This window comes from Gracilinanus agilis, chromosome 1, assembly GCF_016433145.1.
Source record: "Gracilinanus agilis isolate LMUSP501 chromosome 1, AgileGrace, whole genome shotgun sequence".
Taxonomy (NCBI): domain Eukaryota; kingdom Metazoa; phylum Chordata; class Mammalia; order Didelphimorphia; family Didelphidae; genus Gracilinanus; species Gracilinanus agilis.
Window position 1 is genome coordinate 766,823,629 of NC_058130.1, and position 17,792 is coordinate 766,841,420.

Genomic DNA, 17,792 nt, shown 5'->3' on the forward strand with positions numbered 1-17,792 from the left:
CCTCTTCATTTAACATTTCCAAGGTAGTAGAGTCATCTCCTGACAGTCTTTGTCCTCAAAAATTCAAGTAGAGTAGGAAGTCATGGACAGATTGTTCAGAAGTCAATCTCTCTTTTGTCTCTTATAATTCTAAATTATAAGACAGAGTTGAGCATTCGGGAGAGGGGATAGGGACAAGACACTTTAATGATGTTAATGATAATGCCAAGACGAGGGACTTAAACAAAAAAATGCACAAAAGGAACAAACAATATTAATGTGACAAGGAGAAAAAGCTATCCTACTGATGAACCAAAACGTAACCAACCATTCACGAAAAGAACCTATATCAAGCTTAGCCGTGGAACAGTCCTTTGCTAAAGCCAGTTTAAATTAGAAGCACTAGCAGACTCATGCAGTCATATCATCTACAGGAAACTATTTCTCTGCAGCCACCTCTCAGTAGGAGGCTGGCTACAGCTAAATGGTTACTTGGGGAAACTCTCTTCCTAAGGTAGCCTTGGGAAATGTTTTGGATGCCTGGAGAATTCAGGTTTTCCAACTAGTTCCAGACTTTTTTTGGTACAAGTCCAGCAATGACAATCACAGAGCCAAAATGTCATGGCCAAGTCCTAATATCCTTGAAGGCGGCTGCAATTCCTCAAAGATATTTCCAGCATTCATAGTCCTTAGATGCCTAAAGTCTACTGTCATTAGTCATGAATCTGGGCCTGAAATTATAGTATGAAAGCTAAATTATTTTGAAAATAGTATATTAGGGTTTTGAAAATGTTTTTGCCCATAACACAGATATGTACGCCCATAAAGTAACTCATTCATTTTAATTAGTTTTTTTATATTTTAATTAGCACAAAGTAAAAAATACAGCAATGTGGGAGAAAGGGTGGGAGGCCTGAATTTCTAGCCCCATCTTGAATAAGTCACTCTTCCTTTCTGGACCTCAGTGTCTTCATCTGTCAAAAGAAGGGATTGAATTATAAAGTCCTTGGGTTGTCTTCTCCTTCTAAACTCCTATGACTTGATCCCTTCACTTTTCTCTAGCTGATCTAAGAACAACTCCTCTATAGGAGCGACTAACAGTTGGGGAGGGCACTAGAATACTAAAGGTCATGGAAGCAAAACAGTTTAGCATAAGGCTTGGCTAACAGATCCCAAATGATGACAATGTTAACTGACTTTATGTGTATTTTTTAATTGAAAGAGAAATGGTTTCTCTTTTTTTTTTATGTGCCTGTGCATAACTGTGTCCCAGGAATCTCTGACTGTGGATTCTTATTTTTTGAACTCTTTGACCCACCTTTTTCTTCTTAGCAGGCTGGTCCATCTTGGCCTGTAGAAAATCAATGAGCTTTGTCTGCTGGGAAATGGTGCCTTCCATTTTCACTTTTTCATGAGAATACAGGACCTAAAAGTCAGGGGAAAAGGAAATTAGCCTTAGAAGGAGAAAAGCAGACCCACTCAGATTCCTTTGACAATAACCTAAAATTACGACAAAGAGACATGAACAAAGGACCATTTGGCATTTAAGATGTTCTCTACATCAATATATATTGGTCATTTGGAAGCATAATAGCAGCAGAGAATATATTTCAGCTCAGGCTGCTTTTAAACAGCCTCCTGACCCACTCATACCTGAATGTTTTCAAGCTGATATTCCAGATCACTCCTTTCTGTTTTCAGCAGATCAGCTCGATCAAGAGCCTCTTGGAGTCCTTGAGTCAGGCGGAAAATGTGATTCTTTTGCAAGTCCATTTGTTGCTGCAGCTTTGCTTGCTGGTGACAAGAACACCATAATGAAACTTAAGAGAATATACAAAGGACTTGGGTATCCTCATACTTCTTTTCCTTCACATTTATTTTGAATGCCATCTTACCTCCCCCCCCCCCCCCGCCCCAACCCTCACTTTAAACCAATCTTAGGAGAGAACTTTTTCTACTCTGGCCTTGTGATTCACAGAACTCTTAGTAAGAGAACTCTCTACCAATGTGCATCAACACCTATTCTGAATCTTACTCAAATTTTCCTGAGATGCGGCAGAGCCCCTTCACTCCACCTCTTCATTTCCCTGGCTTTCTTCAAGCCTCAGCTCAAACCCCACTGCTGCAGGAAAGCATGCCCTGTGTCTTCCTAACAGCCAATCTCTTTCTCTTTCTAATTCTCTTCCTTCCACTCTACATATTTCTTACATGTTTCTAATTATTTATGTGTTATCATTGCCTCTGAATGAGAGATTATCCAGCTTGCCTGGGCTCACATGCTAGAATGGGTCAGAAAGTAAGATTTGAACAAAGGTCTGATTTTTCCTGATTTGGAGGCTCCCTATGCACTGTCTATGTTGTCTCTCAGGACAGATTTATCTACAAACTTTTTCTTCCATTACAAAATGATGTACAAAGCAAGGAAGAATTTCCAGAGAAGTTTCAGATCAACAACAACAACAAAAATGCGAACATCACACAATGAGATGATTCTAAGATTACCTGTGGGACTAACTTTATAGATAAAAACAATGTAAGTCAAGCACCAAAAGGTCTTTGTTAGAAATTCTCTTCCCTCTTGGATCAAAAACCAAACAGGTCAGAATTATGCTGAATTACACCTTACAATAACTAGTTCTAAAACAGTATTTCAAGAAGTTGGCCTTGTATTTCTAAAGCTCATTACTTTCCATTTCTGGAATTCTCTTCTCACTAGTTATTAAGGATGAAGTGACTGCTCAGCACAAGGAGGAAAAAAATTAAACTCAATTATCACAACCTATTCTTTTTTTTAAAGAAAATTATTCCTACATGGGAAAACTAAGAAAATAAAAACTATACTCTCTTAATCCACATATTGCAATGAAAGAATTAAGCAAAACTAATGCTAATGAGCTAATCAGGATAAATTGAAATCAAAAATGAAAACAACTCATCTCCTGGGTATAATAACACAAAAATCAACTCTGGTCTCAGTTAGAATTCCAATGAAAACATTCAAGTAGATTTTCTAAATAGTGTGTGCTAATATGCATCCCACAAAACACATCAATTAATTTGCTTTTCTTGTTCCAAGTGTGATGCTCTAAGATTTATATGCACCAAGGATTCATGAATTTGACGGTGCTGATGACACACTCTATTGACAAATACTACAAAATCCCTTAGAGACTGGTAAATAATCTTCACATGTGGCTGTGACTAAAAAGATTCATCAACGCACAATCAAGCAAGTCAGTCAATATCGATTAAGTGCTTATTATGTGCTAAGCCCCTACAAACTTATCTGGACTTGCGCTTAGATGACAGATAGACAAACAAGTCCACAACTACACTGGAAGTCTTTTAGAGCTTAGGAAGACATGTCAAAGCTTGTGCTTCAAAGGTACTTGATTTTCAAGAGCTCGGAGTCACTGCCATGCTACAATAAACCTCCTCCAATGGGAAGAAGATTTAGGTAGTTCCAGGAAGGCTACCTCAAAGAGGAGATCTTGACTTTGTCCTGATGAAAACCATCAATAGCAACACTGGTATGGAATCTTAGTCTTGGTTCCATTTTTCATAATATAGGAAGAGAGAAACTCATTCTTTAGGGCCTGATGGAGGTTCTTGGTTGATTTTAAAGAAGCAGAGAACTCAATACCACACAGAATTGCAGCATGAAATGTGCTGAACTACAGCTCTTGGTAATTACCACAGCATGATCTTTGCAGCTGAGCACTATTTGATTCAGAAAATAATCAGACAAAAGGAAGAGATCTAAATGTCAGGAGCTATAAATGTATACTTGAGGGATACTCAATCTTGAGAAAAAGTGTGTTTGGAGAAAAGAAAGTGCAAACCCTAGAGTCAAAATGTGCCTCCAAGGCATTTCCAATAGACACATACCACATATCTGGCTTTCACTGCAATGCCTTCATTGATAAAAAAAAAAAATTTAATTTGATCTTTTCAAAGATTTTTCTCTGTTGGAATCATTCCAATTTTTGAATGTTTGAAATCAAAGAGGGAAAAGGATCTGCTTTACAAAAACCCAACAAAGATACAATCTTTGCTAAAACTCTCCTGGTCTATAAAGTAGAGTGGGAGCACCCTGGAACTTGTCCTTTGCCTTACATTTGCATTAGACTTCTGGGGCCTGAACCACTACAAATCAGATCCTGGTTTTTCTGGAGAGTCTATTTAATTTACTCTATTCAAAAATAGATTTCTGAAAAAAATTTTTTTAAGAGGGCAAAAAAAGAACTAATGAGCTATAGAAAGTTAATAAGCCTTTCAAAGGGAAGTCAGAGCAGGTGTTTACATAAGCTATGAAGTTTGTGGATTAAGTGAACAGCAAGGCTGATGAGCCGTTTGCCTCAGAGTCTATTAACATCTCTCCTATTTTCCCTTTCTTCTCCATTTCTTCACTAAAATATTTCTGTCTCTTTTCTATTACTGCTCTGTTAGTCTCTCCCCCTTAACTGACCACATAGTACAGAATATTTAGAACATTTTCATACAGTTTTGATCTATCAGTAAAGACTGTAGATCACTGATGTCTTTTAATCCGATTTCTATCTATATTATGCCATTGACCCATCCAGAGAATTCATCCAATGTGTAGAAAGGCTTTTTCTAGTTCTTTTTATATTTCATGGGTTCTATGATTCAGTTCTATAGTGTTCATCTGTTATCCTCCTTTTCAAGACACTACCTGTCTTCAGTGATATCTCCTATGTCAAATTTTTAACATAGACTGCTTTTAAGAAGAATATGCTGCCAGTTACTTGCTCTGATCACACATTTCACAGCACTTTGGGTCAGCCACCATTTTCATTCTTGAGACTAGATTATTTCAAGCTTCACAACCATGCTTCATTCCTGCAAGAACATTTGGTTTTGTTTGTTTTTCAAATGAGGCTTTGGACCAGAGAGCTGCTTAGTTTTAAATCACTGAACAATTTCCCAATTGCAATCTACTCCCTCTGTTGTTGATATTCTGTTTGGGGCCCAGTTCTTGGTTCACCTTTTGTGTCCAACCACATAGACAATATGCAATCTGGCATTTTTTATTCACTTGGATTTTTCCTTTATGAATGGTTAAGCCAAACTCGTCTAAGTGTTATAGTTCTTCTCATTGAGAAGGTTCCTCAGTGTTCCAGAGGTTGATACAATAATCAACACAATGTCACCTGTAAATAGGAGTAGCCGAAGGGTCTCACCAGTATCATAAAATAAATAATATAAATAGGGACTCTTCTTGGTGGTGCTATGCTCCTAAGGGATGATTTGGGAAGTTGTGGCTTTTGTATTCCCCTAGGTAGCTGGTGACTGGGAACACCCACTCAGTCACCTTAGTTTGATGGTATAAGTCCCTTTCTAAATATAACAGTGCCCAGGTAAGACCCTTATGGGTTTGTGGATGGGTAACCCTTTCAGGTCCCACCTGGGGTTGGATTAATTAATATTATTGGGCTCTATTAGCCTTGGATAACGTTTTCATCTGACTGCGTTGCTCCCTCCCCAAGGGCCATGATGTAATGACCACTCAGGAAGGTACTTAAATAAACTTTATCTATAGATGTTAAATAGGGAAAGGAATAATCAGGAACAGATTGGGGATAGGAGACCCTGTCACATTAATATCTATGATCAAGAATCCCTCAGGACAGTAGGCAGTTGTTTCAGTAGGCTGGAGCCAATGGTTTCACACTCCTCTGGCTCAGTTTGGCCACCACCAAACTAGGGAAGGCAAACTGCTCAGTTGGTACAGATATTGTGATTTCTCTCAGCTTCCCTGTTCTCAGTTAGTGACGTCAGCCTGCACAGCCTTTAGGAAATAATTACCCTTCACCTCCTTCTGCTTCTTCTCCTTCCCTCCTCCCAGTTACCACCCGGGCCCAGATACCTAAATATCTAATGATGATCAAAAGCCAAAATATCTAGGGAGATTCAGAGAGGATCAATGGTCCACGCTCAAAGACCTCAACCCCTGAGCCTCCAGGACCAAAAGACCCCTCCCAGATGACAGTTGGGGTATTTATATCCTCAGGCCAACTGCCTTTCCTCCTGTCCTCACGGCATCCAGGAACATTCCGATGTCTCCCTTGTCAATCAAGGTGAGACTCAGAGTTTGAATATAACACCAGCTATAGAGATTCCCTCTCCCAGTTATGCTTTAAGCAGGGAATCTCCATCATGAAAATGGAAAGCATCTTTAGCAAGCCTACTTCTCCTGTTTTGTCCCTAGATTAATGCTATTCTCTGGTTGCATTTAGCTTAACATACATATGCAATTCTTTACTAGAGGGTGGGATTTTAAGGCTGTGTTTTTGGTACTATCAAGTCAAATGATCTGGGGGCAGGAAGGAGGGAGAAATCAATAATCAATAAACCCAGAGGGTACTTTTTTTCAGGGGCCATTTTTTTAACTGTAAAGACTGCTATAGAGAAGTTTTTGCAAAAGCCTGACTGATCATTTTTCATATTTTCATCAAAGAAACCTTGAAATGTGCAATTATTCACATAAAGATTTTGGTGAAGACGAGAAAGGCATATAGGTCAATATTACTGATGTGCTCCAGATCACCTTCTTTAGGCAGTAATGTCATCTTCTTGTCATATCCTCCCTTTCCTAAAATACTTCTAGAATGACCTCCTAACGCTTTCACAATTATGGCACTGCTACCATAAGTCTCTTCAGCAAATACCAGACCTGATCTAGCCTCTTGAACCAATGGCATATATGTTCTTATGGGCCCTGACAAACTCCCTGACAGATACACCAGGGCCCAAGGTGCCAAGGTCCAAAGGAGGGAATTTGGCTCTCACTAACAAAGAACACAAATCTAATAGAAACATTGACCCGTGTGCTCCATTTCCTATTTCTGTGGCCATTCCTGAGAAGATGTACCTCTGCTTGGTCTCAAGCCAACCTCCCAGCAGCCTGGTTTTCCCTCTCCTTGTTTTAGGAAACAATAACTTTCCTGGCATCATCATCCACCTGCATATCCAAAGTAGATGTTCTCCTGGGCTGCCATAGCTCCATCTGGCAAAGGGGTAAAATGCTCACTAGCTGAGGTGGTTTCTGGCTTCAGGGCTCACAGTTGTGGTCATTCCTTTTATGTCAGTATACTGTTACAAAATGGCAAAAAAGAATTGTCTCATTCCATTCCCATTCTTTGACACCAATGCGGCTTAGCACTGTATCCTTTCTTCAAGTACAAGGTGAATTTTGGCCTGTTCTATAGACGAACAAGCCTTTATTAAGCAGCCACTGTGTGCCAGGCATTTGCTAAACAGCAGGTTACAAAGGTAAAGAAGGAAATAACCCCAACTCTACTGAGAGGTATCACATGGACACGTTTAAGTACGTACAGCATAAATATATACAGAATAAAGAAAAGATCGCTAAATTCAGGTAGTTAGCAAGGCTAGTGACAGTTCTGGAGGAAAGGAGCACAAGGAAAGGCTTCTTGTGAAAGAATGGTGCTTGAACTACATCTTGAAGGAAAAGAGGCAGAAGGTGAAGAGGGAGCAGATTCCAGACTCGGGGCATGGCCAATACAAAAGCATGGAGATGGAGAGTCAATGTGAAGAACTAGAAGAAGACAAGTTTGGTGGGGTCATAAAGCAGAACGGTGTACAATGAAGCTTGAGGTTGGGACAAAAGTACAAAGAGCTTTAATGGCCAAATAAAGTAGGTCATATTTTATCCTGGAGGCATCAGGGAATCACTGGAATATGTAGAGAGGAAAAGATCTGATCAAATTTGCCCTTTGGAAAAATCACTTGTGGCAGTTCTGTGGAGAAGAGGCTGGAATTGGAAGAAATATGAGGCAGAAAAGCCAATTAGGAGATCAAGACAAGGCAAGAGGTAACAAGGGCCGGAAGGTAGTGTAGAGGTATTGTGGAAGAAGAAATGGCAAGAGTTGATAGGTGGGTAAGGGAGAATGTACAGCTAAGTCTCATGCTGAGGCTACAGAAATGAGGTACTAGAAGGTGGTGTCCTTAATGGAAACAAGAATGGTTGTTGGTACAGGAGATAGTCTTGGTGGAAAGATGTCCAAAAGATAGTTGGTGACGTGGGACATGAGCACGGGAAAGAGATTAGTGCTACATATAATATATACATATAATATATATATATAAAATACATATATGTATGTATATGTATATGTATATGTATATGTATATGTATATGTATATGTATATGTATGTGTATCTGGGCGATATCTGCAAAGGGATGATAAATATACTCATGGGAGCTAATGAAGTCACCCAGAGAATTTAGAGAAAAGAAGGCCAAAAACAGAGCCTTGAGATAGTTAGGGAGACATGATTTGGCTGATGAGCAAGCAAAGGAAAAAATGATTAAACAGGTAGGAGGGAGAGCGTAGTGTCATGAAAAATCAAAGAAGATGGAGTATCCAGAAGAAGATAGTTTTTCAGTCAAATCCAATAAAGGACAAAAAGAATGAGAAAAGACCACCAGGATTTGGCAATTAAGAGACTGTCTATAACTTTGGAGTTTTAGTTTTAGTTGAGTGATGTAGATGGAAGCCATCTTGCAATGGGTTGAGGATTCAAATGCAATATGCCCAAAACAAAACTCATTAGCTTCCCCCCTACACCCCATTCTTCTGAAGTGATCCATCATTGTCAAGGATTGTACTCTTCTCCCAGTCACCCAGGACATTGGTATCCTGCCTAAGTCCTCACTTTTCCTCATCCCACATATTTAGTTTGCTGCCAAATCTTCTTGGTACTTTCAGATCTTTTGTATATGCCCCCTTCTTCCACTCACACAGCCACGGGCCTCGTTCAGGCTACCATCACCTCGTGCCAACACTAGCCTTCTAGCCAGACTCCTTGCCTCATCTCTTCCTCCTCCAATCCATCCTCCACTCATTACCAACATTCTTCTAAAGCAGAGGTCTGACCACCTCACCCCCAGTTCAATGAACTCCAGTGACTCCTGAGTACCTCCAGGATCATAGATGACCTCCTCCACTGTGTATGTAAAGCCCTGCATAGCCTGACCCCTTCCCATCTTACACTTTACTCCTTCCATGCACTTTGTGATGCTTCTGGCTTGCACACAGCCTCCTTTCTTGAGGCCTTGGCCTTGCCATTCCCCATGCGAAGAGAACTCTGCCTCTTACTTAGACCCTGCTCCAATCCCAGCTTCGGGGGGAGACCTTTCTTAGTTCTCTCCAGCTGTATGTTCTTTCCCCTCTGACATCCCCTTTTACACATTTACATAGTATAGAACTTGTATATATGAATTGCATGTATTACATACATGCTGTCTTCTCAAACAGAATGGTTTTTTCCTTGAGGGCAAAGGGAAGGAGGAAAGGAGACAAAGGAAGAGAATGAGTATGAAGGATGGAAGGAGTGTAAGATATCTCCCACATCAGACACTAGGCATTTCCTGTTGGTTATAAGCTGCCTGTCAATAGGCCCTTGGTTATTATCTTCATTTGACTTGACTTACTTGCAGCACTTTTGATAAACAAGAGCAGAAAGACCACAGTGAAGATAACTGCAGCTTATGCACGGACAAATGATGGATGCATCAAAGAGAATGTGGTGGAGAAATTCTCCTATCTACTTGCCATGGTCCTTCAAATTGCATTAGTATGTGCTTTAATAATTGGGGATTTCAATATGAAGGTGAGCATAGGGGAGAAAGTAAAAAAATATGTTGGAAAACATGACTCCAGTTTCATAAATGAAAGATAAAAGTATTTCAGACTCCCTGGAAGCTCTGCCCCTAGAGATCAGGCATATTTTCTTAAAGAAGAGAAGTAGACATGGTAAACCCCACAGAGGATCCCAATTCTCACACCAGTGTCAGTGTACTAGGTATCACATTTAAAGAATTTAGAGAATGCACATTTAAGCTGAAATTTGGATAGATTCTAAACCCTGTATGATTCTTCAGTTTCTAGCCCATTTTTCACACTTGTGTCACTGTCATTGCAGGAACAGAAGTAATAAAGACCATTTCTTCCTTTTCCTTTTCTTATGCCTACCATGGTCAAATAATTCTGCATATGGAGACGGCAAGCCTTTCCAGACCTTAATCGTTTGGTCCTCAGACCTGACATTCAAAGGTTTACTAATATCAAACCACCAGTCACTCAAGAAACTCCTAATATGTACCAAACATTGGGGATACAACGAATAAAATGAATAATCTCTGTTTTTAAGGAGTCTATGGTCAAGCCAGGAGGTCACAGGTACAAATACAGGTCTGTACAAAATTAATATTAAGTAATTTGAGGGTGAAAGCAATTATACTAAGGGCCAGAGGAGGAATGAGAAAGGTTTTCTATAGAAGGAGTGCTTTAACTGAGCCATGAAGGAAATGAGGCATTTCTAAGCAGCGGATATCAGATGATGGTGCATTCTGAGTAGAGGGATGGTCAGTCCAAAGGTACCAGTAAGACACTCTGGCTGTGCCACTGTCTGTGTAAAGGGAAGTAATACATAATAAGGCTGGGGATGAGCTGTCAAGGGCTTTCTCTTTTATACTAGAGCTAAAAGGAAGCCACTAGAGTTGACTAGAATAGGGGAATGACCTGTACATTAGAAAAATCACTTAGGAAAAAACCTAGAAAAAACAACATATTTTAAAATCTTCAATTAAACACCAATATAGAAATCCTGAAAATCAAGAGGGATCAACAAAATTGAAAGTAAAAAATCTACTGACCTAATAAATAAAACTAAGACATGGTTTTATGAAAAATAAAACAAACCATTGGCTAATTTAATTTTTAAAAAGAAAACCAAATTACCAGTATCAAAAATAAAAAGACTGAAGGCACAACCAATGCAGATGAAATAAAAGCAATTATTTTGGAGCTATCTTGCCCAGCTATTCTCCAATAAAATTGATGACCTAAATGAAATGGATGAGTATTTACAAAAATATAAAATGCCCAGATTAAAAGAAAATAGAATACTTAAAATAACCCTATCTTAGAAAAAGAAACTGAACAAGCTATAAGAAAAAAAACCCAGACCAAATAGATTCACAAGCAAATTCAGCCAAGCACTTAAAGAATCATTAATTCTAGTATTATATAAACTGAAAAAATATATAAAGGAGTATTACCAAATTCCTTCCATGACACAAGTATAGTTTTGATACATGAACCAAGGAGAGACAAAACAGAGAAAGAAAACTGTAAGACTAATTTCCCTAACAAAAACTGATATAAATTTTTAAAATAAAATAATAGCAAGAAGATTGACTGGTATAACTCATGACCTAAATAATATGATTATTTCAATAGATGCAGAAAAAGCTTTTGACAAAATATAACATCCATTCCTATTAAAAAATACTACAAAGCATAGGAATAAATGGAACTTTTCCTAAAATAACTAGCATATATCTAAAACCAAGAACTGAACATTATCTGTAATAGGGATAAACAAGAAGCTTTTCCAATAAAATCAGGGTGAAGCATTATATTGTAATTATAACTATCACTATTCAATATTGTACTAGAAATTCTATAGCAATAAGACAAGGAAAACAAATGAAAGAAATAAGTATAAGAAAGACAGAAATAAAACTATCAATTTTTGCAGATGAAACAATGGTATGTTTAGAGAACACCAGAGAGTCAACTAAAAAAAACCACCTGAAACAATAAACTTCAGTATAATTGCAGGATATAAATAAACCCATGCAAATAATCAGCATTTCTGAATTTTGCCAACAAAATCCATCGGGGGAGAAAGAGAAATTCCATTTAAAATAACTGCAGATAATATAAAATACTTGGAAATCTACACACCAAGACATGCACAGGAACACTTTTCACACAAATAACAAATAATAATTGCTCATGGGTAGACCAGGCCAATATAACAAGTATAACAAAAAGGAAAATGCTACTTAAGTTAATTTACCTATCTAGTGCCAAACCAAACTACAAAAGAATGGCTTTATAAAGCTATTTTAAAAATTACAAAATTATTCTACCGGTCAAGAACATATTGGGAAAAGGGACCTACCAATACTAATCTCAAACTTTATCCATAATCATCAAAACATTTTGGAACTGGCTAGGAAATAGAGTCACTGGATCAGATCAATGGAACAGATAAAGTACACAATATACAAAAGTGAATGTACACAGTAGCCAAGTGATAAACCCAAAGATCCAAGCTTTAGTGACAAGAACTCATTATTTGACAAAAATTAATGGGGAAAATGGAAAATAGTCTGGAAGAAACTTGGGTAATGAACAACATCTCTTGCTACATACCAATATGAGCTTAAATGGGTACATGATTTAGCTATAAAGGGTGATTTCATAGGCAAATTAAAGGATCATGTGATAAATTACCTGCAGATCTGTGGAGAAGGGAAGAGCTCATAAACAAACAGGGGAGAATGAAGTTCGCAGGAGGTAAAATGGATAATTTTGAATACGTAAAATTTAATTTTTCTCAAATTAAAACAATTTAGGCAAAATTTGAAGGGGGTGGGTGGTCTTAAGAATAAGAGTCATTCCCCAAATAATAGTTAAGGGATTTAAACAAGTAGTTTTCAGAAGAAGAAAACAACTCTCCTATCCATCTCCCAGAGCTAATGGACTCTGAGATACTAATTCATGCATATCGGATTGAATAGCATGATAGAAAAGGACAATGACAAATGCTGGAGGGGATGTGGAAAAATTGGACACTTAAACACTATTAGTAGAGTCTTGGTCTGATCCAGCTATTCTGGAGAACAATTTGGAACTATGCCCAAGGGGGACAAAACTGTGTATGTCTTTTGATCCAGCAATACCACTGCTAGATCTATATTCAAAGGGATCAAAGTAAAGGAAAAAGGATCTATATGCACCAAAATATTTAGAGCGGCTCTTTTTGTGGCAGCAAACAATTAGAAATTGAACAGATGCCTATAAAAAGGAAAATGACTAAACAAGTTGTGAAATATGACTGTGATGGAATACTATTGTGCTATTAAGAAATGTCAAGCAGGATGTTTTCTGAAAAATCTGGCAAGTCTTATATAAACTGATGCAAAGTGAATTGAATAGAACCAAGAGAAGATTGTACACAGGAACAGCAACATTGCAATGATGATCAACTGTAAAAGTTTAGCTACTCTGATCAATACAATGATCCACATAATTCCAAAGGACTTGTGATGAAAAATGCTATCCAGGGGGCAGCGGGGTAGCTCAGTGGATTGAGAGTCAGGTCTAGTGATGGGAGGTCCTGGGTTCAAATCCGACCACAGACACTTCCCAGCTGGGTGACCCTGGGCAAGTCACTTGACCCCCATTGCCTAGCCCTTACCACTCTTCTGCCTTGGAGCCAATACACAGTACTGACTCCAAGACAGAAGATGAGAGTTTAAAAAAAAAATGCTATCCATCTCCCAGAGCTAATGGACTTTTATATTGGTATTGGTATTTTTATATTGGTATTATTTTATATTGGTATTTTATATTTATATATATATATATATGTAAAAATATATATATTTTTTTTATATTGGTATATTATACCAATGGAATACAGATTCAAGTATATTTTTTCTCATTCTTTCTTTTTCTTTTTTTCAGAACATGACTAATGCAGAAATGTTTTGAAACATGCATTACTTCATATATATAATGTGCATTGTTTTGAACTGAAAATAAAATAAAATTGAATTCTTAAAATAATGATTGAAAAAGAAAGAAGAAATCATTTTGATAGCTATGTAGAAATTTATGAGAGGAGGCTGGAGGAAAAAAGAGGCTGGCCAAGAAGCTACTGCTATAATTGAAGGGCCTGAACTAAGGTGGTATTATAGTTCAGTAAGTAAAGAGAACAGATATGAGAAATGTTGGAGAAAAAAATGATATTTGGCAATTAAATGAACACGTTGAATAAGTAAGAAGGAGTTGAGGGGAGCCCCATCACGTGCAGACCTATGTAACTTAAAGGATAGTGAATGTCCACAACAGAAGCAGGAGGTTTAGAAGGGGTAAGTTTGGGAATAAAGAGGCCAATCTGTTTTGGATATACAGCGGTACCTTGATCACAAGCACCTTAAGCCATGAGCAATTTGAGATACAAGCAGTCAGGAATGGGATTTTTTGCTTTAAGTCACAAGCGGGTATTTGGATCACGAGCTTCCTCCAGCCTCCACTAAATAGCCTGCCGAACTTTCAGTTTCACAAGTTACATGAGGCCGTCTCGTTTTAGTTCAGTGTTTATCTGGCCGTGCGAGCATCTGTGTTGAATTGCTTTTGCTCTCTTCAAATTTCTGAACTTTGAACCATGGGTCCTGACAACGGAGCAACTGAAGGAGATACAGCTGCAGCAGCAAACACAAGTTTTGCAGGAAATTAGTGGGTAGGAGCCCAAGGTGGATGAGGAAATCAGTACAAGCTAGACTAAGGAAATGTTGAGGATTTGGGAAAAAAATTGAACAATATATTGAAAAGACACTCAAGAGAAAGTTGCAACAGGTTGTGCACTGGGACTGGGTAATGACACTTGTTTCTCACATTATCATATATAGAGAGTAAGTTATATTAAGCGATAAAACCTTCTCCACCATATTTTTGCCTGACCTTGAAGGTAAATAACATTTCATAAGCAAGTTTCTTTACCTTCTTTCTTATTATCTATAAATATATTTATTTGTTATTTATGGAGTACATTTTTGCATTTAAAAGCATATAAAACAAAAAAAAATGTGTTTTTTGGGGGCCAGAACAGATTAACTTTGCATTTCCATTAATTTAAATTGGGAAAATTGATTTGACACACGAGCAAATTGAGTTATGAGCTTGGCCATGGAACTAATTAAACTCATGTGTCAAGGTCCCACTGTATTGGATTTGAGAGTTTATGTGACATCCAATTTGAAGAGCTCACTAGGTAACTGATAGTAAAGAACAGAACAGAATTCAATATACAGACTTAGGAGTAATAAAACCTAGAAGAAACCTAGAATTAGAAGCTGATGAGGCCACTGAGGGAAATAGGAGAAAAGAGGGCTCAGGACAAAGCCTTGGGAACACACAGAGTTAGGGGATGGGATATGTACATGGAAGAACCTGCCAGCATTTAAATTCAACCGAAATAGCCTTTAAGAACCATGGGTCAAATCTTGGTCACAATGATTAATGAGAGTAAGAATTTTGTAGAATATTTTAAATATTCAATAACATTTTATTTTCATCTTATTATTAATTTTTAATTGGGCAAAATGGATTTTTTTTATCTCCCTGAGAGAAAGAAAAATCTAAAGTCCTTAAGCTAACAAGCATATTGCTTTTGACTTGGTGTGAGATTCTCTAAAACAAGGTTCCTTCACTCTCTTACTGAAATAAGGAACAACTGGTACAATCCCAGCAGAACTCTACTTGCCTTCTCCCTGAAATTTTCTGAAGAAATTCACAAAATACTATGAAAAATAGCAGAGAGGAAGTATCAAGCAAGAAAACTTCTTAAAGTGAAATATTATCCTCTTAAGCAATGTGGTTTTTCTCTGCAAAATACTTATTTTGGATTCTTCCTTCTATTTAAAGACAAAACTAATTATTAGGCAGAAGGCATTAAAAACAAGTACTGCAGAGAAAATGTATGATGACAGTTGTGGCTGAAACACCATTTTATAATAAATCCATAGGTTGCTTCTTAGGAGTATCCCCATGGATTACAAACATATTATTGTTAAAAATTATTTTGATGGTACATTTACACTAAACAAGATCCATTTTTTTCCAGACTGTTTCTCTTTGTACAACTTGAAAATGGCAGCACTTGCACCCAGGCAGGCCAGTGTGTCTGGAGAGACCCCAGTCCAACCAACAGCTCCCTCCCCTGTTTGGACCTGGAGTCAGGAAAACCTGAGTTCAAATCCAGCTTTGAATACTTAATCAGCTACATAGACTGATCAAGTATTTTACTTCTGCCTGCCTTAGCTTCTTCACCTATAAAATAATAATGATAACAGCATTTACCTCCCAGGGTTGTTGTGGAAATCAAATGAGATAACATTTATAAGGTGCTTTGCAAACCTTAAGGCATCCTATAAATGCTACTGTTTTTATTTCTTTTGATGAGCTTTTCAGATTGTGATTCATTTATTGTTTCTTTTATATCATGTATTAAGCTACCTTTGTGGATGCCACCAGAAAGAAAGGAGATCGTGCTACCAGAATTTCTTGCTGACCTGCAAAATTTTCCCCATCTCTCATATTTAGTATCAAAGCAACATGAATCTCTAGAGCAAACACCAGTAGTCTCAAACAGAATCTAGCGAACATACAAGTGAGATTCTTCATGGCATAAGAGATAAAGGGCTGGCCTGGGAGTTAGGTAGGCTTCAGTCTAAGCCCTATTTCTGATTCCTATATCCTTGGCAAGTCACTTAATTGCTCAAAGTTCAAGGAGACTAGCCTGAAAGTTGCGGAAAAATACCGCTCTTTTCTACACCAGGAGATCCTCAAAATATCAAAATCAATGTTCCAATTCCCACAAGTCCCTCAGTTCACCCCAGCACCAAAGAACTGAGCACTAACTGAGTTAACAGAATTCTTATCTCCTGCGAGGCTCTATGCCAGGGTCGGCAACCTTTTTGGCCGTGAGAGCCATAAACGCCACATTTTTTAAAATGTAATTTCGTGAGAGCCGTACAGGGCTCACAGTGTGGCTCCTGTAACAGCGCCTGAAAAAAAATGGACTTTATGGCTCCTGCAGAAAGAGCCACTTCTAGCCCTCAAAAGAGCCAGATATGGCTCGAGAGCCATACGTTGCTGACCCCTGCTCTATGCTATGGTCTTCACCTCCATGACTTCTCTTCCAACCTCCCCAGTAGTTCCTGTTCCTTCCCTCCTCCTCGCCTTTGCTCTCTTCAACCTCTCTCTTATACTCACTTCAAAGAGGATCCCAGCTCTAGAGCTCAAAGGGCCCTCAGAGGCCTTCAGGTCTTTGCTTAAGGACACACAGCTGGCAAGTTGTGGAAATGGGATTTGAATCATATTCCCTGGATCCAGAGCCAGAGCTCTTAACCCATGCTGCTTCCCACAGGCCCTTGTGTGTGTCTATATTTTATGTCCAAGTAAAATGAAGTGACTGCCTTGTTTTTGAATTTGTATCCAGAGCGCCTCCTCAGAGCAAGCACTTGGGAAATGCTTGCTGAACTGAATAACTTCATAATAACTGAATAGTTCACCTACTTTGCTAACACAATGAACCAGGCTAAGTGTGCCTTAGTGAATCTCAGGGGTGGGACTGGGAGTCACTGGGAGGCCTGGGTTTAAGAACTGGCTCAGGCTTTTCCCAACCACATAAGCAGTGCCAAATGATGTAGCCTATCTGAACTTTCTGCTGTTAAAATGGAAATGCAACGGTCACGCAGTATCACCACAGTGCTCCATAACGTTAAAGTGCCACACTATTTTCTGTATGATGAAGATAATGTATGCACTAATTCAAGATGCTGCAGGGCTTTGGTGTCCATCAGTCCAAACATCCATTCCTCTCTAATCCTAGAGATGGAAAAAAGGTAGAGAACAGGCCTCATTGCATCCTGCCATCTCAACCAGAGAGGGCAGGAGAAATGTATTCTGGGAATAAATCCCAAATTATTAGATTTTTGTTTTCTGTCAGCTTCCCTTCCCAGAAAATCAGGCCATGGTTCCAAAGGCTTTAGAGAACTAGTAATCTACATGATTTTTCTAGTTGGGATAGAATTCTTGCCCAAATCCTGACTTGGATCCCACCAAATGTTAAAAGGCTTCAAGTGTGGGAGTAGAGCCTCTAAGGAATATTTATGAAAGTAT

At 38.3% G+C, this 17,792-nt stretch overlaps 1 protein-coding gene across 2 annotated transcripts in view; it reads right to left on the bottom strand.

Moving 5' to 3' along the window:
- The window catches only part of CIT (citron rho-interacting serine/threonine kinase), a 161,247-nt gene that overhangs the window by 13,815 nt on the left and 129,640 nt on the right, over positions 1–17,792 (bottom strand). For both annotated transcript variants that reach the window (XM_044658832.1, XM_044658831.1), the window contains 2 exons: positions 1,633–1,773; positions 1,298–1,405 (listed from right to left, as the gene is read on the bottom strand). In XM_044658832.1, coding sequence (XP_044514767.1) covers positions 1,298–1,405; positions 1,633–1,773 — 249 coding nt within the window. The remainder of the gene's footprint in view (positions 1–1,297; positions 1,406–1,632; positions 1,774–17,792) is intronic.